This window comes from Vombatus ursinus, unplaced genomic scaffold (genome assembly GCF_900497805.2).
Source record: "Vombatus ursinus unplaced genomic scaffold, bare-nosed wombat genome assembly UNPS02014830.1, whole genome shotgun sequence".
NCBI classification, from domain to species: domain Eukaryota; kingdom Metazoa; phylum Chordata; class Mammalia; order Diprotodontia; family Vombatidae; genus Vombatus; species Vombatus ursinus.
Genome location: NW_020954608.1, coordinates 35,967,086 through 35,994,619, shown reverse-complemented (window position 1 = coordinate 35,994,619; position 27,534 = coordinate 35,967,086). Strand labels below are relative to the sequence as shown.

General features: G+C 37.8%; 1 protein-coding gene across 3 annotated transcripts in view; it reads right to left on the bottom strand.

Moving 5' to 3' along the window:
- ITIH5 (inter-alpha-trypsin inhibitor heavy chain family member 5) overlaps positions 1-27,534 on the bottom strand; it is a 91,497-nt gene that overhangs the window by 62,042 nt on the left and 1,921 nt on the right. For 2 of the 3 annotated variants that reach the window (XM_027838618.1, XM_027838617.1), the window contains exons 2-5: positions 18,775-18,822; positions 9,764-9,927; positions 8,968-9,069; positions 7,858-8,108 (exon numbers count right to left, since the gene is read on the bottom strand). In XM_027838618.1, coding sequence (XP_027694419.1) covers positions 7,858-8,108; positions 8,968-9,069; positions 9,764-9,927; positions 18,775-18,822 — 565 coding nt within the window. The remainder of the gene's footprint in view (positions 1-7,857; positions 8,109-8,967; positions 9,070-9,763; positions 9,928-18,774; positions 18,823-27,534) is intronic. The other variant, XM_027838619.1, reaches the window with a different exon arrangement.

Here is a 27,534-nt window from a genome sequence, read left to right as displayed (position 1 = left end):
TGGATAAATAAATATAAAAGCAAGGATAAATATAAAAAATACACAAAATAATTTCTGAGGGAAAAGTTGAAAATTGGTGGAGAGGGGGAAGGAAATGGGAAAGTCTTCATATAGAAGGTGATGCATGAGATAGAGATTCCAGGAGTTGGAGGTAAAGAGGTAGAGGATTTCAAGAATGGGCACAGCCTATGCAAAGATGTGGAAGTGGGACATGGAATGGTATATATGGGAATGTTGTATATGGTCTGCTGCACCTGCCATCTAGTCTGGCCCAGTTCATTCTTATAAAACTAATCATATTCTGGGAGACAAACTAACCTATCTGATTTAACACAATCACAAGTAGGCCAGCTTGGCTGAACATATAGAACATGAGGGGGAATAGTGTGGAATAAACCTGGAAAGATAAGTTGGAGCTAGGTTGCAAGAAATTTAAATGCCAAAGAAAAGTTTGTATTTTATCTAAGAGGTAAAAATCCGGCCTTAGACACTTACTAGCTGTGTGACTCTGAGCAAGTCACTTAACCCTCTCTGCCCCAGTTTCCTCATCTGTAAAATGAGCTGGAGAAGGAAATGGGAAACCACTCCAGTATCTGCCAAAAAAATCCCAAATGGGGTCATGAAGAGTCGGACACAATTGAAAACAACTGAACAATAATAATAGGGAACCACTGAGGCTTCTTGAGCCTCAGTGACATGTTCAGATCTATGCTTTAGGGATATCAATTTGTCATGTATGGAGATAAAGCTGGAGAAGGAAGAAACCGCAAGCAATTGCTGTCCTAAACCTGGGTAGTAGTCAAACAAGAGAATGGATAGTCATGAGACATATTCTTGAAATAGGATAGAAAAGATTTGTCAACTGATTGAATGTAGGAGTAGGAGTAGGTGATGGAGAAAGAAAAGTTAAAGATAATTCTTAAGGTTTCAAATGAAGGCAACTGGAGGAAGGGTTAGGTCACCAGAAGAAAGCTTAAGAAGAGAAGGTTTGGAGGGAAAGATAATGAGATGTATTTTGGATATGTTGAGTTTGAGATGCCTGTGGCACATCCAGGTGGAGATGTCCAACAGGAAATTGGTAATACGGGACTGAAACTCAAGAGAGAGATGAGGGCTGGATATGTAGGTTTGGGTGCCATGTACATAAAGATATTAACTGAACGCAACAGAGCTCATCACGTCACTGAGAGGGAACATAGGGAAAAGAGAATCCAGGACAGAGTCCAGCTGACTCATGCATAGCATGTAAGACAAAGATGGTGATCTAGCAAAGAATACTGAGAAGGAGCTGTCAGAAAGAAAACCGTGTAACAGGAGTGTCACAAAATCCAAGGGAACAGAGAGGATTTGGATGGGAATGGTCAACTGTGTGCAACACATGAGGTCAAGAATAAAGACTAAAAGAAGTCCATTGGATTTTCAGAGATCCACTTACCAATCATTAAGAGATTAAGAGATCATTTACAGGGCAGCTAGTGGCTCAATGGATAGAGCGCCGTCCTTGGAGTCAGGGGGACCTGAGTTCAAATCCAGCCTCAGAGACTTGCTAGCTGTGTGAGGCTGAGCAAGTCACTTAACCTCGATTGTCTCCAAAAAAAGAAAGAAATCATTTATAACCTTGGAGAGAGCAGTACCTGTTGAGTGGTGGGGTCAGAAGCCAGATTTCAAGGAGTTGGCAAGTGAGTGGAAGTGAAGGAGTACAGGTGGTTTTTTTTAGGATTTTTTGCTATAAGAGGAAGTAGTGAAATAGGGCAATAGCTTGAGAAGGTGGGAGGGTCAAGTGAAAAGAATGAAGGACACTTGAGCCTGTGCACATAGGCAGCAGGGAAGTAGCTAGTGTTGTTCTAAACATCAGGAGAATCTGCTGGTTTGGGTCCATATTTATACCTTTCCAACAAATGTCCCGGTATTTGGCCAAACACAGTTTGATTTCTAACCTCAGGGTTTTTTGGGGTTTTTTTTGAAACATGCAGCAAAATTCAGACAAGATCAAAACATCCTGTGTTTCATGCTTATCACTTTACAATTTCACAGAAACAGTAATGTCTGAACTTTGAAAGCAATGGGAATGAGAAGTGATGATAAAGGCATTAGTCTGCTGCACCTGCCATCTAGTCTGGCCCAGTTCCTTCTCATAAAACTCACCATATTCTGGGAGACAAACTAACCTATCTGATTTGATACAACCAATAAATAAATATATAAGTAAATAAACTAGTAAATAAAATTATGTTCTTAAAGTAAAGAGTTTCTAAGAGATCAATAGTTACTCTAGAAGAATGCACCAGAGGTGCAGAGAGGTCCTGAGTAAACAACAATTACCAAAACAAAACACCTTCTTAACTCATATCATACAAACACATACACTTAAATATGCCTGACAAAAAAGCAAAAGTTGTGAGAACCAGCCAATACCTCATTTAAACATCACCACAGCAAGCCTGACAGTTCTCAAAAATCTCTGGGTCTAAATTCATGGGTCTACACTCAGCCAATGGCTTTATTACAGCTTCAGTGCGATGCTTAATTGAATTATCATCAAATTATACTGCATGAAATACTCACTCCTCCTCCACCACAAGACTCTTATCTTCAGGAGAGACATTTCTCAGAACAGAGACTTGGGATAGTCAGAAATGCTAGTTCAAATGATAGAAGATTCTAGACCACCTTCCTCCCAAACTTGACCATTAAATTAAAGTTCATAGTCAGGGCTAACCCTGATAATGAAAAAGTGTATAAGCAATGAAGACAACAAGAAGAAAAACTATAAAGCAGATCAAATTTCCCTTTAACCAATCCTTTTCTCCCCTCTAGAAACCACCAGTATATGTTCAAATTCTCCCTGTCTCCCCTGTCAATCTTCAGAAAAGGACCTGCTGAACTAATTCACAATAAAGCGTAATTGGCAGATAAATTTCAACAGGTTGTCATTCTCATGGGTATGTCTTTCTCAATATGGGTCCAAGTGAACAAAGTTCAAACTCAAATGATGAAATTTCAAACCTATTTTGGGTGCTTCAAATATCAAGAATTTCTACCACAGCATGACAAACAAGTGTTCCTCCAACACTTGCTTAAAGAATTCCAGTGAAAGAGACCCATCCCATCAGTCAACAAGCACTAATTAAGTGCTTACTATGTTCCAGGTACTACATGAAGTACATAAGAAAAACATAAAGGATAACTCAAATTATTAGGAAGTGTTTTTCTTACGTTGAACCTAAATTTGCCCTCTCTGCACCTTCCACCTATGCCTCCTAGTTGTGTGTGCACTCAAGGACTAAACAGAACAAATCTAATCACTTGAGGTTACTTTTTCAAAGGGCACCGCCAAAGGGTCATCTTCTGATAGTGAACTGGTATCTATCTCTCTAGCTCAAGCAAGGGCTTCACATTCTCTAAAATGATACTACCTCATTATTTTGTGATTACATCCTGGGGTGTTAACAGCTTAATATCTTGTATGTATATAAATGATAAATAAAACTAAAAGCTAGTTTTCTGAAGAGACTAATAAAATTGATAAACTTTTAGTCAATCTGATTAAAAAGAGGGCAGAAAACCCTATCAACAAATAATAATCAGATCCTATTATACATATTTCTATGCTAAGGAAATTGAGGACACAAAAGAAAATTTGGTACCCATACTATACAAATTATTCTTAAAAATTGAGAAAGAACCTTATCAGAAAGCTTATGAGACAAATATAGTCCTAATATCTAAACCAGAGAAAGAAATAGAGGAATACCTTAAAGTTTTTAAATAGTGAAACTGACAGCAGACCAAATAGAAATCATAAATAAAGAAACTACTAAAGAAAAAAGCTCCTGGTCTTGATGGATTCACAGGAGAATTCTATCAAACTTTTAAAGAAAATTGGTATCTATACTATGCAAATTATTCTTTAAAATAGAGAAAATACCTTATCAGAAAACTTGAGGCAAATATAGTCCTAATATGTAAACCAGAGGAAGATAAAACATAGAAGAAAAATTATAGACCAATATAATTAATAAATACTGACTCAAAAAAATTTTTGACTCAAAAATTTTAAACAAAAACTTGCTGGACTATGTCAATTTATCAAGAAATTATTCATTATGACCAAGTGAGACTTATACCAAGGATACAAGGATGGTTCAATCATGGATGAAAAACAATCAACATAATCACATTGAAAACAAAAACATCCAAAACCACATAATCATCTCAACACATGCAGAAGAAACTTTGACAAAGTATAACACCCATTTATGCTAAAAACCCTATGAGGTTTAGACATAGAGGGACCTTTTTTAATGTCATAAAAAGCATCTACCAAACTATGCCCAAAGAGCTATAAAATTGTGCATACCTTTTGATCAAGCAATACTACTATTAGGTCTATATCCCAAAGAGATGTTTTTGAAAAGGATAAGTACCTATATAAACAAAAATATTTATAGCAGCTCTTTTTGTGTTGGCAAAGAATTGGATTGAGGGGATGCCCACCAATTGGGCAATGGCTAAACAACTTGTGATATACGATTCTGGTGGAACACTATTGCGTGTTCATAATAGGAAATTATGAGCAAAATGCTCTCAGAAAAACCTGGAAAGACTTACATGAGCTGTTGTAAAGTGAAGCGAGCAGAACCAGAAAAGCACTGTACACAGTAATAGCAATATTGTACAATGATCAACTATGAATTACTTAGCTATTCTCACCAATACAACGATCCAAGACAATTCCAAAGGACTTATGATGAAAAATGCTATCCACCTCCGGAGAAAGAACTGATGGAGTTTGAATGCAGATCAAAGCATCCTTTTTTAAAACTTTCTTTATTCTTCTTGGGTTGGGTTTTTTTGGTCCATATTTTCTTTTGCAACATAGCCTATATGGAAATAGGTTTTGTATGACAGCACATGTATAATTTATATCAAATTGCTTGACTTCTCAAGGAGGGGAAAGGTGAGGGAAGAAGATAATTTGGAGCTCAAAATAAAAAAAAGCAAATGTTAAAAATTGTTTTTACAGGTAATTTGAAAAAAACTAAAAAGGAAAAGAAAAGAAAACAGATCTACCTAAAACTAAAAGCAAGCATCATATGCAATGGGGATTCACTAAAACCATTTCCAAAAATATGGTTGTGAAGCAAGGATGTCCACTCTTCCCACTATTATTTGATATAATTTTGGAAATGCTGGTAATAGCAATAAGACAAGAGAAAAACACCATAAAAATAGATAAAGAGAAGATAAAACTAGGGAATCAGCAAAAATACTTATCAAGGCAAGTAAATAACTTCAGCAAGTTTGAAGATTAAAAAATAAAACCTCGAAAAACAACTGAATTTCTACATAATAATAATTTTAAAAATCTAATAACTCCAGAATGCATAAGGTACCTGGGAATTAATCTACCAAATTATACAAAAGACTTATATAGATTTAATTACAAAATTCTCTTTTAAGAAATGGAGTACAGCATAAATGATTAGAGGGCTCATGGCTGAGTCATGCCAATATAATAAAAATGGGAATACCACCAAAGTTAATTTATACTTTTAAAGTTATAGCAATCAAATTATCAAAGGGACACTTCATAGAAGTTTATAAAATAATAACAACTAATTCTGAAAAACAAAAAAATCTAGACTATCAAGGGAAATTATGAAAAGAAGTAGGGATAAAGAAAAAGAGCACTCCCAGATATTCAACTATATCATAAGTAACAGTCCTCAAAAACATCTAGTATTGATTAAAAAATAGAAAGGTAGAGGCAGCTAGGTGGCACAGTGGAATGGCCCTGGAGTCAGGAGAACCTAAATTCAAATCCAGCCTCAGACACATAACATTTACTAGCTGTGTGACTCTGGGCAAGTCACTTAACCCCAATTGCCTAAAAAAAAAGAGAGAGAGAGAGAGATAGCCAAATGGAATCAGAAACAATGAAACTCAACAACCCAGTTTTCAATAAAACCAAAACCATTAATTACTTTAAGAAGAAAACTCCTTATCTGATAAAAACTTCTGGAAAACCTAGAAAGCAGTTCAGCAGAGATTAGGCTTAGACTAACAACTTACACTATATTCTACAATATACTCTAAATAGATATATGATCTTAATGCTAAATATCACACTATTAAGAAAAATTGGAAGAGAAACAGATCATGCACCACTCATTGGTATAGGTAGGAGATATATTCTTAACTAAACAAGGGATAAAGGCAATTTCAAAAACTAAAATAGATAACTTTGATTACATGAAACTGAAAATCTGCACAAAGTTAATGCACTTAGGCTAAGAAGGGAAGCTGTCAAATGGGAAAAAAAGTTTGCATCAAATTTTGATACGAAATTTTGATAGAAAATTTGTATCAAATTTTGATAATGGTTTGATATCCAAGAAAGATGAATCACTAACAGATGTACATAAGAAAAATAGCCATTTCCCAATAGATAAGTGGTCAAAGAATATGAACAAACAATTCTCAAAAGAAAAATGAAAAAGTACTAACAGCCACATGAAAGAATGCTCTAAATAATTAATAAGAGAAATGCAAATCAAAACAACTTTGAGTTTTTACTTCATATCCTTCAAGTTGGCAAAGATGATAAAAATGGCAATAGTCATCATTGGAGGGGTTGTGGGAAGATAGGCAAATTGGTGTATTATTAGTGGAGCTGAAAATTGATGCAACCAATTTGGAAATCAATATGGAATTAGCAAATGAAGTGACTAAAATGTTATACCCTTTGACTCAACAATTCCACTATGAGGCTTATGCCACAAAGAAGCAATTAATAAAGAGAAATCTTCATATGCACTGAAATAATTATAGCATCTTTTTTGTGATGACAAAAAAATAAAAACAAAATAGATGCATCTTGACTGGGGAATGATGAAACAAATTTTGAAACATGAATGAATGTCATGAAATTTTATTGTGTTATAAGAAATGATGAATGTTATATAGAGTTATAGAAAGATCTACATGAATTGATGCAGAATAAAGTAAGCAAAGCCAAGAAAACTATACACAGTAACTACAATAATGTAAATGGAAAAAAACCACCTACGCACTGAAAAAATCAAAGGTAAACATTGGGAAATTATGAAGAACAAGTATGGTGAAGAGATATGAGAGGATACTCCCAGCCTCCAGCCCATTCCCTCACAGAGGGGAGAGGTCCAAAGGTGTTGAACATTACACATGTTTTTGAACAGTGTCAATGTATTGATTGACTGTACTAATTCTATTCTCTTTTTTTCTTCTAAAATACTATTATTTATATGGGATGGCTTTCTGGGAGGGGGAGGGGAGGGGGAGAGATACTGGGGCAAAACTGTGGTGATGTAAAAACCAAAATACATAAGTAAAAACTTATTCAAAAAAAATAACAATACCTTGTGTGATTAAAGGCCAAGCTTTCTATAACTACTATGGAGGATAGTGAGAAGGAATCCTATTTCCTCCCCTGCCCTCACTAAATTTCATATATGATAGATCATCAAATATTTGAAGACAGCTCTATCAGGTCCCCTTTAAATCATTTCCTACCCAGACTAAATGTAATCAATTCTTTCAACCAGTTATTATTTGACATGGTCTCCAGTCCTTCTCTGCCCCACCCTTCTGTACATTCCAGGTGCCACAGTCCTAATGGCTTTTCATTCCTCATTAAACGATTTCATTTTGTATGCAAATAAATAAATGAATAAAAAGCTCATCAATATATTCTAGAAATTGAGGACCCTTCCCTGCAATCCTGAAATAATTCCACATAGGTAGTCATCCATAAATTGGGTGTTGCTTATTGTCCTGTGACAGTCTGGAAGGGTTGGCATACCAGCCACTACTCACCCTCCACTTTCCCACTGCCCTTCTGCCTGCTGTTTTGCAGTGGTGGTACTTCAAGGGACACGATGCCTGACTTTTCCAGAATATTCACTTCTACGTGCAACCTCCCTGTAAGCTGCTGGGGCCGGACACTAATCACGTGCTCGTACTTTCCCAGCCGTCTCTGCAAAAGTTCTTCATAATGTAGGAAGAAGGCAGCTTTATCCTTGCTGGGAATGATGACAGAGGCACTGAAAGTCTCAGTCCCTTTTTCCCTGTAAAGATAGGACAAAGCCACCATAATACCCACTTCACAACACTCGGCCATCTCCAGCTGTTTCCCTAGTTTCCCTCATCATACTCCTGCTCTTTCTTAACCAGCCTTCTGATGAGAGCAGTAACTGGGATAAGAAGATAAGAAACCTGAAGAAGAGAAGAATTACAAGTGTTAAAGAAGGAAAGGCTTAGACAGATAACAAATGATGGCCAAGGGCAAGGGGGACCAGACTTGTGATTTCATGCAGATGGACACAGAGTTCTTCTCTCTTCTCTGCAACCTATAGTCTTAGAGCTTTACCTAGAGTACTAAGAGGTGAAGGGACTTGCCAGGGATAACACAACCTGTATGTGTAAGAGACAAGACTCTAGCTCAGGTCTTCCTGGCCCCAAAGCCAGATCCTTATCTCCATAGCATGGCCTTTTGCCAAATCATGCTACTATATGAATGACAGAGAATACAGAAGCCAACATTATTCTCTTATTTCTATCATCCCACAACTGCAGGACAGACAAAGGGGACAACCAGTGAAAAGGAATTTTAAACAGTTGGAAGATAGGTAGAAAGACCTGGAGTAGAGATATGAGTTTCATTCTTTACTCAGCTAGGAATTCTAAATGACTTTTGATGCCTTACACAAAACTTAAAACTGATACAATATTGGCTCTGCACATTTGGTAAGGGATAATGGATGGATGAAGCTGTTAAACTGATAAACTCAAGACACTTTGGCAGGAGACAGGACTGAGAAAGAGAGGGAAACTGAATATGGGAGGTGATATGGGAGGTTAGAAAAATGCTGTTCCATTCAAGGTTTCCCAAATGCAAAACTAACCCCTTTGTTAAATGATACTTACCCATTATCTGCCAAAGTCTTGTTGTCTTGCTTTTTTGCCCTATCACCATGTATCTTTTCTTTTTCTGCAACTTCCCCCTGATAAACCTTGTCTCCCACAACCCTAAAACAGAAGGGAAAGCTATGTTACAAACCTCAAGTTAATAGACAATTTGAGATATGGTGCCTATAACCACAGCAACCTTAGGAAAATATTTTTATTTCTCTTTTCAATGTGCAGAAAGAAAAAGCTCCAGGATGCTACCCACAGATTGCTCATTTTTCTCCTGGGCAATTTTCAACAGGTCTGAATGGCAAGACTCAACCCATAAAGACTAAGTAATGTTGCAGAAGTAAATCATGCCATCTGCCTCAAATTGGATGTGTACACAAAACAGGATAGGACTAGAACAACCCACAAAAAATAGGCACCATTTTGGACCTTTGCCCAGACCTAAAATTAAACCCCAAACACCACCCTATTTTGGCAACCTCTTGGGTTCAGCTTAGAGCCAAAAACAGATCTGCTTCTCTATGTAGTTTAATACAGTTTTCAAATCTCTTGGACTACCATAAATACACACCTATAATATAAATTATAATATATATACATATATACATATGTATTTGTGTGCATGCAGTATGTATACATATATACACAAACACACACACACTTCCCACTCTAACATTCTCAACCCAATTCTCAGCACGGCCATTGATTTTCACCATTGTCCAAATCATCTATATCATTTTAGGCCAGCCTCTAGCATCCTATAGTATGGGATTCATGTTAAGCTTTCAATATTTGTACCACCTACATAGTTAAGTTGGTAATGAAGGCTGCAGCTGGGATCTGCATCTGAAACTCAACTTCCTTGTCCTCTGATGCCCGATTCAGCAAGCTACAGGAAACCATGGTGAAGGCATAACGAGAGATAATGGTAGATTTCACCGAAAAGTGCGTCATCAAGGGCTTGGTTTTCTACGGGAATGAAAACAACCACTGATTATTCTCTATACTTGGTTGGTCCATGATTCAAAGAAGAGTTTTTTTTTTTCATTAGGGCAATCTTTGGGTAGTTTGGAAGCCTTTTCTTCTTTTTTCCCCTTACCCATCCCTCTTCTCCAGCTCTAAATCATATGATTCCCATCCATTTTTTTCCCTAGAAAGTAGACCTGGCTTTCTTCACAACAACCCTGTGCAATAGATAGTACCAGAAAATCCCCCCTTTTTACAAATGAGGAAGTTGAGGCTCAGAGAGTTGGAATGACCGGCCCTTGGTCACACAACTAGTCAGTATCAGAGCTGCAATTCAAACCCAGTCTTTCTGATTCCAAGTACAAAGTGATTTCTACTGTATCAATGTTGTTTTAACCTTATAATGCGATCCAAACTTCCTCTTAAAGCTATGAATAATCAAAGACCACTGAATTGGTCCCACATTTCAATAAAGGACTCAATTAAAAGAACACTTGATCCTTTCATCTTTGGTTCAGTAACTATTCACTGAGGTCTTAATGCGAGGGGTTTACCTCTAAAACTCAGATATTTTCTCCTATTCAGCAGTGAGGGCACTAACTCACAAAAGTTCTCTGAGAATTAAGCAACAAAATATTAGAAATACTAAAATTCTACAATCCCCCCCCACTAAAAAAAATAAAAGATTTGAGGAAATAACATTTCTGAGTGAACGAATGAAATATTTTTTATGTACTTACTGTTCACAAATCATTGTTCTAAGTGCTAGAGATACAAATTAAAAAATTATGGAACAATTCTACCTAAATTAATTTACTTATTCAGTGCTACACCAATCAAACTACCAAAAGTTACTTTATAGAGCTAGAAAAAGCATAACAAAATTCATCTGGAAGAACAAAAGGTCCAGAATATCAAGGGAATTAATGAAAAGAAATGCAAGGGAAGATAGCCTAGCCATACCAGATCTTAAATTGTATTACAAAGCAGCAATCATAAAAACTACTTGGTAGTGGCTAAGAAATAGAGTGATGGATCAGTGGAATAGGTTATATACACAAGACACAATAGTCAATGACTATAGTAATCTACTGTTTGATAAAGCCACAGACTCTAGCTTCTGGGATAAGAACTCACTATTTACCAAAAACTGCTGGCAAAACTAGAAAATAGTATGGCAGAAACTAGTCATAGACAAATATCTTATACCATATACCAATATAAAGTCAAAATGGGTGCATAATTTAGATATAAAGGCTGATACTGTAAGCAAACTAAGAGAGCAAGAAATCGTTTACCTGTCCAATTTATGGAGAACAGAAGAATTTATGACCAAACAAGAGAGATGGATAATTTTAATTACATTAAATTGAAAAGTTTTTGGACAAACAAAGCCAATGCAACCAAAATTAGAAAGGAAGCAGAAAGCCTGGAAACAATTTTTAGAGTCAGTGTCTCTGATAAAGGCCTTATTTCTAAAATATATAGAAAACTGAGTCAAATTTATAAGAATACAAGTCTTTCCCCAATTGATAAATGGTCAAAAGATATGAACAAGCAGTTTTCAGATGAAGAAATTAATGCTATCTATAATCATATAAAAAGTGCTCTAAATCATTATTGACTATAGAAATGCAAATCAAAACAACTCTGAGGTACCACATCACACCTATCAGATTGGTTAGCATGACAAAACAGGAAAATAATAAATGCTGGAAAAGATGTGGGAAACTGGAACACTAATGCATTGTTGATGGAGTTGTGAACTGATCCAATAATTCTGGAGAACAATTTGGAACTTTGCCCAAAGACCTATAAAACTGTGCATATACCCTTTGACTCAGCAATACCACTTCTGAATCTGTATCCCAAAGAGATCATACAAATGGGAAAAGGACCCACATGTACAAAAATATTTATAGCAGCTCTTTTTGTGGTGGCCAAGAATTGGAAATTGAGAGGATGCCCATTAATTGGGGAATAACTAAACAAGTTGTGGTATATGAATGTAATAGAATACTGTTGTGCTGTAAGAAATGATGAGCAGGCAGACTTCAGAAAAACCTAGAAAGACTTACATGAACTAGTGCTGAGTGAAACGACCAGAACCAGGAGAACATTGTACACAATAATAGCAACACTATGCAGTGACTAATTTTGATAGACTTAGCTCTTCTCAGCAGTGCAAGGATCTAAGGAAACTCCAAAAGACTCATGATGGAAAATGCTATCCACATCCAGAAAAAGAACTATGGAGTCTGAATGCAGATCGAAGCATACTATTTACTCTCTCTTTTTTTGTTTTGCTTAGTTTCTTCTTTCTCATCGTTCCTACCATTGGTTCTAATTCTTCTTTATAACATGACTAATGTGAAAATAGGTTTAATATGAATGTATACAAAGAGCCTATATCAGATTGCACACCTTCTTGGGGAGGGTGGAGGAGAAAATTTAGAACTCAAAGCTAAAAATTAATTGATTAATTGTAAAAAAAAAAAAAAAAAGTCATGAAGTTCCTGCTGCCAAGGAGTCCATACTCCAATGAGTGAGACAACACCTACAGAAAGTTTCAACTAAGGATTGAATGGAAAGGCTCCATGGTTCTTAAGGTACAGTGGCAAAACAGATGGTTGATTCCTCTTCTTTAATGTTTATTTTTTTAAATTTAATTTCCACTGATACAATCATGTGAGCTGAATCATTTGGCAGTGCTGAGGAGTTTGGTACGTGAAAAAATAATTCTACTAAAAAGTTTAAGAACTCAGTCTACAGAAAGTTTACAACCTTGCCCACAGTAAGGCACTGGTTCATTCATTCAGCACACATTTGTTAAGTGCTTGTATGTAGAACAATGTGCTAAATGCAGGGAAATACAAAGTTTGAATAAATTATAGTCCTTGCCTTCATTGAGCTTATTTGATTCTAATAGAAGTATGTTACCCACGCAGATCACTACATCCTACCATATGATCAAAAGAATGCACTAAAGGGCTATAGAATTAAGAGCTATGTGAAGCCTGAGGAGAAACCAACCAGAAGAGTCAGGAAAGACTTCATGAAAGATGGGACGTATGAAATGTTGTTTTCATGGCTATATGGAAATCAATAGATAAGGTGAGTGAAAGACATTGTTGCTGGCCTATGAAATAGCATAAGTAAAGGGTGGAGTTGAGAGAGCACGGAGTATGTTTATGGAAGGAAAGTAAACAAATTTGCTTTGAGCATAAAATGTAAGGAGGAGAATAACATAGGACTAGAAGTTATGTTGGTAACAGGCTGTGAAGGTCTTCAAATGCCAGGCAAAGGAGTGGTATTTTAGGTCAGGATGGTTTACCAGTTACTCTTGATATTGGGACATTTTTCTGGAACCTTGCCCTTCCTCGCCCCTACCTTCCAGGATAGTTAACACTTTTCTTCCATCTCATATGCCCAAGCATATGTTGAGATGATAGAGGACGTGGGGAAAATGACACATGGTTTCTTCCCTGAATGAATTATAATCCAATTGGAGAAACTAAACAAACATCTATAAATTAATGCTATACTGTGTGGTACTTACTCTGACTATTATCAGAGTTTAGAGAAAAGGATTCATATCTCAGGAAGGTATTTTATAAGCTATCTCATCTACTTCATTTTACATATGAAGAGAGGCAAAGAGATTTGTCTAAGTTCACATGGGCATTAGGTAAGCATTAGAATTAGAACCCAGGCCTTCTGACTCCAAATACTGTACTTTTCCCACTACATGATAGGGCTTCTCTAGATATCAACGAGAACAGCAGTGTGCAAAAAGTAATTTTGCAGAAGAAGTAGAATGTGGATAGAATCAGTTTAGAAGGAAAGGAAGAACATTATAAAAAGGGGGGGGGGGGACATACAAGCAAAGAATGGAGTTAGGAATAACCAGCACATAATCCTGTGACAGAGTGAGTCAGACTAGAATGGAGTCTTATATTAAGGGACAGGTTAGGTAGGTAAAGAGACACAAGATCACGGAGGTCCTTGAATGTCAAGTCTAAATGACACACTTCACAAGTATATGGGAATGGAGGAGATATAAAACAGTTGCCTCAATCATCTCAAAATGAGTATTCCTTAATGGTACAATACCCTTTCCATACTCTCATTATTTTTTTTAATTTGGAAATTAAAATGGAAAATTAGGGTGGAGGAAGTTCTTCCTGTGACACAAAATAATTTTTCCTTTATTATTTCCCATGAAAGCTAAAACAAATTGAAAAGTAGTCTGACCTTGGGAATTCATGGAACGAAAATCTCAACATGACTCAAGTGAGTTATTTAAAATCAAGTTATAAGAAGATGACCTGAATTACCCCCAAGGCATTCCTCTATGCCCAGGTCTAGCTGACTTTTTTTCTCAAATTGGATAGGAATAAGGTAGGACCTTGATTTGTGATTGCATTAATATGGGAAGTTCCCTGGAAGAGGCAGGAAGACTTAGATGTTAATCCCACCTTAGATACAAACTGTGTGACCCTGGGAAAGTCACTTCATTTCTCTAGGCCTCAGTTTCTTCATCTATAAAATGAAGGGTGGATCCTTACTATCTCCAGGATCAAACATCAAATCCTCTGTTTGGAGTTTAAAGCCCTATATAATCTGGCCCCTTCCTACCTTTCCAGTCTTCTTACTTCGTACTCTCCTCAAAGCACTCCAATGATACTAGCTTCATTGCTATTCTTCAAACAAGATACTCCAACTCCAGATGCCAAAAGCTGGCTTTCCCCCATGCCTGGAACTCCCTCCCCTGTCATCTCTGGCTCCTGGCTTTCCTGGCTTCCTTCAGATTCTACCTAAAATCCCAACAAGGCTTTCCCCATGCCTCTTAATGCTAGTACATTCCCTCTATTAATATCTCCAATTTATCCTACCTTTATCCTGTATGTACACAAATGTTCATATGTTGTTTCCCTCATTAGACTGTGAGAGCTTATGGTTTTTTGTTTGTTTGTTTTTGTCTTTGTTCAATCTCCAGTACTTAGAAAAGAGCCTGGCATATAGTTGTTTTAAAGAATGTTTATTGACTTGTTGTTGAGTTGGGGATGGCAAAGTTCCGGGGAAAGGGAAGAGAATGGAATCATTGAACTCTAAGGTCCCTTTCAGTTCTAAAATCTATGATCTTTTAATTCAGCTCAGGTGAGCTCTGAAGCTTATAGACCAGATAGCTGCCTAGCCACTGAGTAGTTAACTGACTTGACGAAGGTCATACAGTCAGCATGGACCACCCAGGCAAGACCTAAAGTCAGGTCGTCCTGCTCTGAGGCCAACTCTTTATCAACTAGGCCATAATACCTCTCAGTGTCAGTCTCAAATAAACATTTTATGGATTTACTCTGATCTAATCTAAAGACACATAATTGAACATTAGTCCTAAGTGTCTTAAGGTTATAATAATAATGAAACCACAATATTGTTTATTTTACATTAAACATAAACCTAGGGAAGACATGCCTGACACATGGAGAGAAAAAACTGAATTTTGTTCGTAGTACTGTCACTAACCCTAGTGTTCGACTCTAAAGAAATAATTTCACATCTGTGCCCAGTATCTTTACATGTAAAAGAATATTTTTTTGTACACATACATCTTACGCAGGGAAAAATGCCTTCATTTCCATGAAGTTAAGAATAGAAATATTGATCATGCTTTATAGATATAGATGATATAGACTAAATATAGCTACAGATATACATTATATATACATATAGAATGTACCAAAAGCCTCAGTGCGGATGTAAGCTTATTAATTAGTTTATTATATTATATATTATAGAATATTATACAAACATTGCTAGGTTTGAATCTGCACTAAGTCTTTTGGGACACTCTGTATATGGCAGTGGGCAGCTAAGTGATGCAGTGGATAGAGTGCCAGACCTGGAGTCAAGAGGACTCATCTTCATAAGTTCAAATCTGGTCTCAGACACTTACTAGCTGTGTGACCCTTGGCAAATCACTTAGCCCATTTGCCTCAGTTTCTTCATCTGTAAAAAGAGCTGGAGAAAGAAGTAGCAAACCACTCCAGTATTTCTACCAAGAAATCCCCAAATGGGATCATAAAGAGTTGAACACAACTGAAAAACGACTGAACAACATCAGCAAAATATATTGCAGCGTGTAGTGATACAACAGATAGAGAGTTTACCTTGGAGCCAGGAACATGAGTTCAATTCCTGCCTCTGACAGATCCTGACTGTATGAACTTGAGTAAGTCACTTAACCTCTCACTGCCATAGGCAATCTCCAAAACCAAAATTGACAGAGTAGGTACAAACCTGTGTAGGTGGAGGGAATTAGTTCCCTAATCTGGGAGCTCCCTATACCAATGAAATCATAGGTCTACATACATATGTGTATATGTGTGTGTGTTTGTATAATATGTACATATATAATCTAAATATGTTAAGTGTGAATATAAATGTATACATGTATGTATATATTTTAAATATACATTTATATATACATATTTGCATATACTCTGAATATGTTTATTTATTTTTATATATACACATACTCCAAGTACATATTCATTCATTCATATACGTACACATATATATGTATGTATATACATATACACATATGCACACGTGCACACACACACACAGAGTCATGGCTCACCCTAAATATTCTCCTGCAGAAGACAACCAACATTGGCTGGAATTGGGCTTAAAGGATGGGGAATCTGCTGCCTCAAGGCCACATGTGGCCCTCAAGGTCCTCAAGTGTAGCCCTTTGACTAAATCCAAACTTCACAAAACAAATTCCCTTAATAAAAGAATCGTGGCCTTGAGACTACTCCTATAACTTGTAACATTGTTAATATGAGAAGAAGGGTTAAGGACAAGGAGGTTGCTGACAGAAAGAAAAGGCTCATGTGCAAAAATGCTCATAGCAATAGTATTTTGCAATAACAAAACATTGGAAACAAAACAATTGAAGAATTCCCAATGACTGGGGTCTGGTTAGCAAATCTGAACGTAATGGACTGTTACTGCACTGTAAGGAATGACAAGTATGAAGAATTCAGAGAAACATGGGAAGACTTGCAAATAAGGCAATGGGAAGAAAGCAGAGCCAAAAGAAGCCAATGTTTAATGACTACTGCAATGTAGTATGTAAATAAACATAAAAAAAGGCAATAAAACTCTCATCAAATATAGCGGTCAATTTGAATTCAATACCACAAAAAGTTAAAGAGCACCTCTGCCCTTTCTGTTTTCCGGAAATGTATTCTTTGAGGGGAGGGAGGGTGGTGTTTAGGTATTTATTGGGAAATGTCCATTCTGTCAAAATTGCATCACTAAATTTTTTAAAGAATTAAATTTTTAACTTAAATTAATTAAATTATTAACTTAATTAATGGTTCCATTAAAAATATTCATTAATATCCAACCATCCAAAGATTAATCACCAGATGATGGAAGTCTTTAGCCAGTGCAATTTAGAAGACTACTGGAGAGGGATTTGTTTGCTTGTTGATTTTTTGAGACCGGGTCTCCCTAACTCACCCTGGCTGGAAGTGAAGTCATCACTCACAGGCCAAATCTCAATACTTTGGCCTGCTCTGCTTTTCCAACCTGAGCTCATTCACCCCTCCATAGACAACATGATAGCCCTCCAATCCTAGGGGCTCCCCATATTGATGCCATTCTTTGTCAGACAAAGCATTAACTCCACTGCAGCTCAGAATTCCCAAACTTAAATGACCCGCAGCCTCAGCCTCCTGAACAGCAGAGGTTATAAGAATATGCCACTACCTCTGGTTTATGAAGACTAGTGACTAAAGCCTAACAGGGATTAGGAACAGTGGAGGACACTCATGGAATAGTGGATACTTGCAGTCTAGGCACCCAACACTGTGCTGGGCACGATGAAGGACCTAAGAAAATGTTAAGTCCTTGGCCTTTAATAATAATAGATTAAGAGTTTAAGGGAAAGCAGGTTAGCATCAGATAAGCACCAAGGATGGTCAGACCCAAAGGATGCAGATGGAACTCTAACTACAAACATCTCTCTCTTCCTGGTACCAGGCAGCTTTGACTGCCTCATTCCAAGGGAGGCCCTAAGAGAATCATGTCTTCTTTTTTTATTTTCATAAATACTACTAATAACAATTAATGATAAAAATCTCATAATACAAAGTTAACAATGACAATCATAGGGAAGGAAGTCTTTCCCCGAGGGAAGAAAAGGGACTCATACTGGACATTCCTAGCATTTAAAAAAAAGGAAAGACCCTAGAGATTGGTGTCAGTGTTTTGAAATGATTTATCATTGAGTACACAGTAGTCAGTAAGACATGACTCCAAAACAAGTTATTAGAATTGTTGGAGGTTATCCCAAGTTCCCAATCTGTTAACCTCCAAAATACACTCAAATTCCTGCCCAACTTTCATCTCATGAAGCTTTAGCCTACATCTGTGGATGTTCTGTTTGTTTGCTTCACTAAGAAGATTTTGTTGTTTTTAAACTCCCGGGAGGGATTGAAGAGAAATGTTAAAAGAAAAAAAAAGTTTCATGTTTGGTTATATTTTTGCAAGAGGGCCTTTGAAACTCTATGTAGTAGATTATTTTTAAAGTACTTTGTCCTTGCTTTCCTACTGACATGATCTGTTCCTTTGCCAAAAGAGAAAGCTCACATCTATTTTTTAAAAGTCTTATAAAACAACAATAGCTTTCAAAGCTTAATACTATCAAACTCTGGCACTAATTCATCTGCTTCTTTATAAGTTTTCAGGGAGCTTTAATCAAAGGCAATGGCTAGTTCAAAAGAATTAGTACAGTGAAGGAAATCTGCTTTTCAGATGCCAAATGAATATACGTACCAGCCTCTGTTGTAGCCTGACCTGTCTTGGGACTCGATATACAACCTGCTAAAAAAAAAATGATTAATGAAATATGATCATGAATGACTCATTAGATGCTTTTTATTTATGGGTTAGTTTGATCTTTTTCTAAAAAAAAAAATCTTTCAAATTCAGAATACTTTTTTATACCCCTAGGGTGCTGGAGGGGCACCATATTAATAGTCAGAAATTAAATGAGCTGTTATCTAAAGCTGTGACAAAATGCTTAGACCCAGATGAATGCTTAGCTAGTAAGGCAACATACAAGAGAGAAGATGAAAATTATTTCATTTCTTTGTTGCCTTGAAATTAACACTACTCTGACTGTTAACAACTGACATAGAATTAAGTTGTCTAAAATTAATTTGATGGACTGGTGATCAATATTCAATTTAATTCAAAATATCAGGAAATACCTTCACTAGAGACACAGATAGACTTTTATGATGATCTTATTGACTTGATATGTTGAGTATTCACCCAAAGTGTGTTGGAGGAAGCAAGGAATTTTCTTAAGAAAGTCACTTAAACATTCTGAGCCTCAGTTTTCTCAGAGGTACCTAGGCTACCTATCTCACAGGTGAAGTCAACAAGCAATTATTAAGGGCTTCCTATGTGCCAGGCACTGTGCTGAGTGCCAGAATGGAAATAAAAGGAACAAGAAAGATAATCCCTGCCCTCAGGGAGTTCACAATCTAACTATAAACATTTCTCCCTTCCTAGTGCCAGGCAATTTTGAGTGCTTCATTCCAGGGGAGGCCCTAAGAGAATTGAGTCCTCTTTTTTTCTTTTCATTAAGTACTAATAATAGCAATCAATGGTAAAAATCTCATAATATAATATTAACAATGATGAGCATAAGGAAGGGAGTCTCTCCCCGAGGAAAATAAAGGAGATTCATACTGGATATTCCTAGCATTTAAAAAAAAAAAGACCCTTAAATTTTTTTTCCTTTTGGCTAGGCAATAGGGTTAAGTGATTTGCCCAGGGTCACACAGCTAGTAAGTGTCATGTGTCTGAGACCAGATTTGAACCCAGGCCCTCCTGAATCCAGGGCCAGTGCTCTATCCACTGCACCACCTAGCTGCCCGAAGACCCTTGATGAAGGGGGAAGACCACACTTAAAAGAGATTTTAAAATTGGGTGTATTTTGAAGAACGTGCTTTGTACACCTTAAAGCTCTACATAACTGTGAGCTAATACTGGTTGTGCAGTGGCCAGATCCTTGGGCCTGGAGTCAAGGAAGAGTTCAAATTCAGCCTCAGACACATATTAGCTGGGTGACTCTGGGCAAGTCACTTGACTTCTGTTTATCTCAGTTCCCTCATCTATAAAATGGAAAGAATAATAGCACCTACCTCTAAGGGCTGTTGTGAGGATAATATGAGATGATACCTGCAAAATGCTGTAAAAGCTTGACGTGATATAGAAACACTAGCCACAAGCAACACCATCAGCATCCTATTTCAGTTGCTACCGGATATTGAGCAATCCCATCAGGGTTACTGCTGGACATACTGGATAAAAGTTGCAGAGCAGCCTGATGTGAGGGAAAACTTCCTGACCATTGGAGCTATTCCCATGTGGACTAGGCTGTCTTTGGAGTTCCCCGTCAGGAGGTCTTCAAGCGATGGCCGGATGACCCTTTGTCTGGTATGTTGTAGAAAAAATTCTTGTTCAAGAATGAGTAGGACTACAAAGCCTCGGAGACCCCTTCTGAAACTCTGGGGCTCTGTGACTGTCAGCTTGCTGATAAAACATTTTTGCAATAATAATAATAATAACAACTAACATGTATACAGTGGTTTAGGTTTACCAGCCAGATTGCCCGTGTTATTTTGTTTGATCTTCATGACAATTCTATGAGGAAGGCGTTATTGTTATCCCCATTTAATAAATGGGAAAACTGAGGTTTAGAGAGATTAAGTGACTTTCCTAGAATCATACAGCTAGTTAAGTGTCTGAGGCAGAATTCAAACTCAGGTCTCCCTGACTCCAAGTCCAGCACTTTTTGCCAACTATAGGTCCATAGTTACATAGTGATTAGAGAGTGCTACGTAAGTCACTATGAGCTATCTCAGTTTAAGGGAGCCCAAGTTATGACAAAGAGAGGGAAGGGACATGGTATTTAGGCTGAGGTGAGAACTTCAAAGAGCATGGTAATTTTTAACCCTCAGAATGGGGTAGGAACAGTGAAGAATTCTTCAAACACCTGCACGAGGCCAAAGGAACAGGTACTCACCCAGTTCTACTTGAATATCTTCGTCTTTTTTAACTCTAAGGTTTTTCTACCTTGAAATCGTGGAAAGGCCAGGAATCACTTCAAATCACTCCATGGTTCACCAAGAGGGCCCAGCCCCCCATGGGAATCACATGGAGCTTGATTGATCTAAAATATTTTCTTTGAAGTCTCTCCTTTGTAAATTTTTGTATATTTTTCTGGTAAACAGACTTCATAGAAAACAAGAGAAGTGGGCTTTTTGCTTCTGAGATGACTATCTAGGTCTCTCTGGGGGATCATTATGGCTATACTTCAGGCCAAACTTAAAATGAACAGAATCAAAATTTGCTTGAAAAAGTAAAGTTCTGGTTGACATTTTTTGTAGTCTTCATACAAAGATTCTTGTTGCCCCTTGGAACCAGGTGTGGAAGTAGTGGCAATCTCATTTTTGCTAGTTAAATATTCAATTTCACAAATTCAACAAGTATTCAAGAAGTGCTATTTACAAGGCCCAGTGATAGATGCTAGGAATACACAAAGACAAAAGTAAAATATACTTCTGGCCCACAAAGAGCTCTCCTTTTGTGGTTGTTGAGTTGTTTCAGTGTTGTCCAACTCTTTGTGACCCCATTTGGGTTTTTCTCGTCAAAGATACTGGAGTGGTTTGCCATTTCCTCCTCCAGCTCATTTTACAGAAGAAGAAACTGAGACAAACAAGATTAAGTGACTTGCTCACAGTCACACATCTGGAAAGCGTCTGAGGCCAGATGAGTCTTACTGACTCCAGACCCGGCCCTCTATCCACTGCACCACCTCACTGCCCTAAACTCTCCTTCTATTGAAGGCTAAAATGTATACACAGCAAAAAATAAATGCAAGATGGAGAAAGCCCCATAGAAAGTGGCCCTTGAACTGGCCCTTAGGAAAGGAAAAGAGTCTAAGAACCAGAGATGAGAAGTCAGGGCAATGCAAAGATCCAGAGGTATGATATGGGATGTCAAGCTCCTCCAATAAATCCCTACTCTAGTGTATCATTGAATTATGGAGGTAATCCCGGATTTTCGAAAGCTGTGTCAGTGAAGCACAAGTTCTAACAGTTCCTAACAAGCCGGCTGGGCATCTAGGATGGGGCTAGAGATGGGCATCTATGACACACAGTCCATCTGTTATCTAAAGACCAGCCAAACTAGGTTTGAGAGGCTCATCACCAAGCCAGTTGTAGTCATGTCCTTTCCACTGGATTGGCAGAAGGGAAGGTGCACCCATACCAACAAAATGACAGATCCTAGAAAAAGCGTCCCTGGATCCCTTCGTGAGTACTTTCCTGTTGCTTGCGTTCATCAGTCCTCCCAACAAGCTGACAGGGACTGAGTTTAGTCCAGACAAGAAAATGAGGCATGACATGATTTGACAGTTTGAAGCTTAATGGAAAAGATAAGGGTAGGGACTTGACCAGTGATTTCATTGATATAGAGCTCTCCCTCGTTAGGAAACTCCCTCTACCAATACAAGTGGTCACTGTCTCTGCAATTCATAGTCTAGAGAGTTTCCTAGAACACTGAAAAGTTAAGGGACTGACCCAGGATCACATAGTCAATTATGTGTCAGAGGCAGAATTTGAATACAGGTCTTATTATCTCTAAGACAAACATTCTACAGTTTTATACTTTTAGAGTACAGTGGAAAAGAGAACATTGTGTTTGATCAGATGTATAGGATTAATAAAGCAATAGGGATAAATCACCCTGATAGGACCTGCAAATGAATCCATAATAGCTATGAATATGTCTTAGGATGGGGGATCAGCAAAAGAAAGGTTCCTTTACAAGGCCAAAAATGATGTGTTAAATGACAACAAAGTACAAAGGAAGAGGAAAGAAAGCTCACTCAGCTTGGCTTAAAGGAGACATCCTCAGCCTCCCCCCTCCACTGTCCCTCAGCCCATACATTCCCTCGCTTGCCAAGTCTTCTCAACTCAACCTCCACATTTTTCAAACTGATTCCCTTTGCCTCACTCATACAGACACCACCCTAGGTCAGGCCATCATCATCTTTTTCCTGTACTATTGCAATAGCCTCCTAATTGGTCTCCCTGCCTCCAGTTCACACACACACACACTCACACACACATTCTCCACATAGCTGCCACAGTGGTATTCTTAATTTTCTTAAACATTCTTAAGTGTCCACGTCATTCCCTGGTTCAACAAACTCCAGTGGCCCCATATCACCTCCAATATCAAATGCAAATCCTTCTGGCAAATAGAGGAGGAAAAGATGGAGGCAATGTCAGATTTTATATTCTTGGGCTTAAAGACCACTGTAGATGATGACTGCAGCCATGAAATTAATGGGGCAGCTAGGTGGCACAGTGGATGGAGCACTGGCCCTGGAGTCAGGAGGACCTAAGTTCAAATCTGGCCTCAGACACATAACACTCACTTAGCTGTGTGACTCTGGGCAAGTCACTTCACCCCACTTGCCTCACCAAAAAAAAAATTAAAAGACACTTGTGACTTGGAAGGAAAGCTATGGCAAATCTGCACAGCATACTAAAAAGCAGAGATGTCACCTTGTTGACAGAGGTCTATATAGTCGAAGCTATGGTTGATCTAGTTTATCTAGCAGGGTAAGGCTGTGAGAGTTGGACTATAAGGAAAGGTGAGTAACACAGAATCAACATTATTAAGTTATGGTGCTGGAGAAGACTTTTGAGAGTCCCTTGGACAGCAGAGATTAAATCAGTTAATACTTAAAGAAATTAACTCAGGCTATTCACTGGAAGGTCAAATACTGAAGCTGAAATTTAAATACTTTGGCCACATGATGAGAAGACAGGACTCACTAGGAAAGACCCTGGTGTTGGGAGAAAGATTGAAGACAAGAGGAAAAGGGGACAGCAGAGGATGAAATGGATAGACAGTGTCATGGAAACAATGAATGTGAGCTTGGACAGACCTTGAGAGATAATGGAAGATTGAAGGGCCTGGCATGCTATGGTCCATGGGGTCACAAATGACTGAAACAACTGACATTTCAAACCCTTCCCAGATTATCTCCAACCTACCTTCCCAGCCTTATTATATATTAATGCCATTCAAATTCTTTAGTATAGCCCAACTAGCTTTCCTGTTGCCCATCACACACAAAATACTATCCCCCCTCTTGATTCTTCCTTTTTTTAAGGCAATTGGGGGTAAGTTACTTGCCCAAGGTCACACAGCTAGTAAGGTTCAAGTGTTTGGTCTGAGGCCGGATTTGAACTCAGTTCCTCCTGACTCTAGGGCCAGTGCTCTACCCACTGTGCCACCTCGCTGCCCCTTGATTCTTCTTCACAGACTTTCCCACATAACTTAAATGTATTCATTCCTCACCACCACCTCTTAGAATCCTAACTTTCATTAAAAGCTCATCCCAAACACCATATCCTGCTTTACTAATCCTGCTTAGCTGCTGGTGATTCTCCTCAAATTACTCATTACTCTTGTGTGTGTTATACTAGTTACATATGTGTGTATGTATGTATTTATATGTTGCCTTCCCTGATAGAATTTAAGTCCTTTGAGGATAGGGATGATTCCATTTTGTCTTTGTATCTCCATCACCTAACACTGTACCTAGCCCTTAGTAGGTATTTAATAAATGCTTGTTGATTAAATAATAGACAGGGGACTGGAGTTGATTATGCAGAGGAGAAAGGGAAAAAATAAGGAAAACTAAGTGGGAAAGATCTTGATTTCCTCATCTTTAAAATAAAGAATTTAGACTAGATGGTCTTCAAGGTCCCTAAAAGTTCTAAAAGTCTATGACAATGACTACAAATGCAGGAGTTTTTCCAATCAGCTGTGTGCCTACTGCCAATGAAGCCTCAGTCTCTATGAGAGCAGAAGCAACAGTGAAGGCAGGAAGATGAATGACCGAGTTTTCACCTCCCATGGATCAGAGCAAGAGCAGTAATAGCATCCAGGCCCTGCAGAGTCTTCTCTCTTCTTCAGAACGTTTCCAATTACAGGCAGTTAACAGGTACAATGAAACACCTTAAAACCTCAGTTAGAGTGATGTATTTCTCCTCTGATTAACCCTAGGACCAACAGAGTGGAGTGGGAGACAGTGAATATCCCAAGCTGAAGAACATAGGAAGGAAGGAGAGAAGGACCTCTGTTCCTCCCTGAAGACCTAACTTTCTTTATGTAGTGGTTCAGGAAAAGCCCATTCCCCTCTGGCATAAAGACAGAAAGGGTTCAGATCAGAAAAAGGTGAGAAGTAAATGGACTGAATGAGCTCTGAGAGCCACAGCAGCTTCCCAACAATCTTCTCAATAATTCTTCATTTAGACTTGCCTCAGGTCATTATAGTCAGGTTTGCCTAAGTTGTTGGACCCTTCCTGGGCAGCTTTGAAAAGAGGAAAGGAGAAAAGAGAGGAGATGGAGAGTGAAAGGGAAGGGAGAAGGAGGAGAAGCAAAAATGAAGAGAATGGGGAAATAGAAGGGAGAAAGGTAAGGAGTGGAATAGAAGAGATTGTAAAAATTTGGGTTTTTTTTCCCTTAAGAACTCAAAGAAAAAGAGAGATTTGTCTATTCCCAGCTCAAGAAATATAGTAGAATTAGGCAGAATCTAAGAACATGTGAAGGCCATGCAAGGACACGAGGAAATGTAAACTCCTTAAAGGTAGGGACTGTTTCGTTGTATCCCTAGGACCCATCACAGTGCTTCTCAGTAAGCACTTAGTGACTATGTGGTGAAGGACTGTTGTCAAAAAGGAAGGAAGGAAGGAAGAAAAGAATAAAGAAAGAAAGAGAGAGAGAGAAAGAAAGGAAGGAAAGAAGGAAGGAAGGAAGGAAGGAAAGAAGGAAGGAAGGAGGGAGAAAAAAAGAGTGACTCATCACCCCAACAATTTGGGTGTGGTCCTATAGAGGGAAACTGTATGAGGGTAGGGGTTGGATGGGGTATTCCTGTCCATGTATGGGTTGGATTGAATGATCTCTGATGCTCCTCTTAACCCTGAGATTCTATAATTGTATGAATATGCAATAACCTAGTGGTTAGCATTCCTCCTGAGAGAGTTCATGACCCAATATGGTAGGAGTTCCCAAATAGAGTTGTTTCAAATTTGAAACCTAACCAAGGGCTAGAGATTACTGGCCCACTGGAGTTGTCATCTATCATCTGTGTCAAGGAATAATACAGCCACAGTAGTCTGGACATATTCCAATTTGAGTAATTACACATCAACCATGCAAAATTTTTCCTTCAGCTGGCATAATATTCCTACAGGTTGTTCAGCATTTAACTATTTTCATTGGGAGAGGAAGGTGCATTTTAAGTTAGAATTTCAGATCTTTTCCTGGGAGATAAGAAGGATACATCATTATTTGCCCATAGAAAATTACTGCTCACTTTTGTGCCTTGGGGAAAACAAATACAAAAGGACAATGTAATTTGCCTACTGTCAAATAGCAAGTGAGTGATAGAATTGGAGAGAGAGCCCAGTTTTTCCACTTTAGGGCCCCACACACAAGCTATGCCATGCCACCCCTCTGATGCAAAAATATTTCTGAACTTCCTGCTGAGGATCTCTACAAGAGGAATTGATGGAACTCAGCAGCACAATAACAACACAGCAGAGCATTTTGGAGAATGAAATTTTCATTAAGAATGAAAAGTACCATGTGTTAGGTTCCAAAGCCTTGAGAATATTGGGCAAAGAAACGAAGCCTGCACTAATTTATCATTCTGGATTTCTCAACATCCCCACACCCAGGCTAGATGTACGCTACTACACTGAACTCTTTAGGGAGTCCTATGATTATCAGGGGTCCTCCATTTCCATTTTACCTTTCCCATTTATACCTCTCTCTCTCCCTCTCTCTCTCTTTATATCCCTAGGAATTACATGTAACATTATTCATCCTTCAAAGATTAGGACATCCATTGAGCAAAAGCAACATTGAAACACCCATCATGATGCCCCCATGGGTTTTTTCTTCAGTATCTACTATGGAATTCTAGGAAAAGAAACAGATACCTATGTATTTTTCCCCAAATATAACTGTTGATGACACCTAATATCCATAAGTATTTAACATTTTACATTTATATTCACATACTGCTTTATACTTTTCAAAGAGTTTTCACAACCTTCATTTCACTCATTATTGAAAATTTTATAATTGCAAAAAATTATTTTCACTTTGCTGGCAGCCACTAATACTCTGTGAAGGCTTCCTTTTCACAGAAAAATAGAAATGAAGATATCAAGGGAGATGGTAAAATATCGTGTTTAACAAAAGACTAGAATAGTCAATGTTGGAGGGTTTATAAAAAGACAGGCACACTAGTGCATTGTTGACAGAGCTATGCACTGGTCCAACCATTCTGGAAAACAATTATGCAATGAAAGTGATTAAAATGTCCATACCCTTTGACCCAGAATTTCTACTTCTAGGCATATCACTCCCAATGAAGTTTGTGGAGAAAAGAATTGCCTCATATACATGAAAATATTTATAACAGAACTT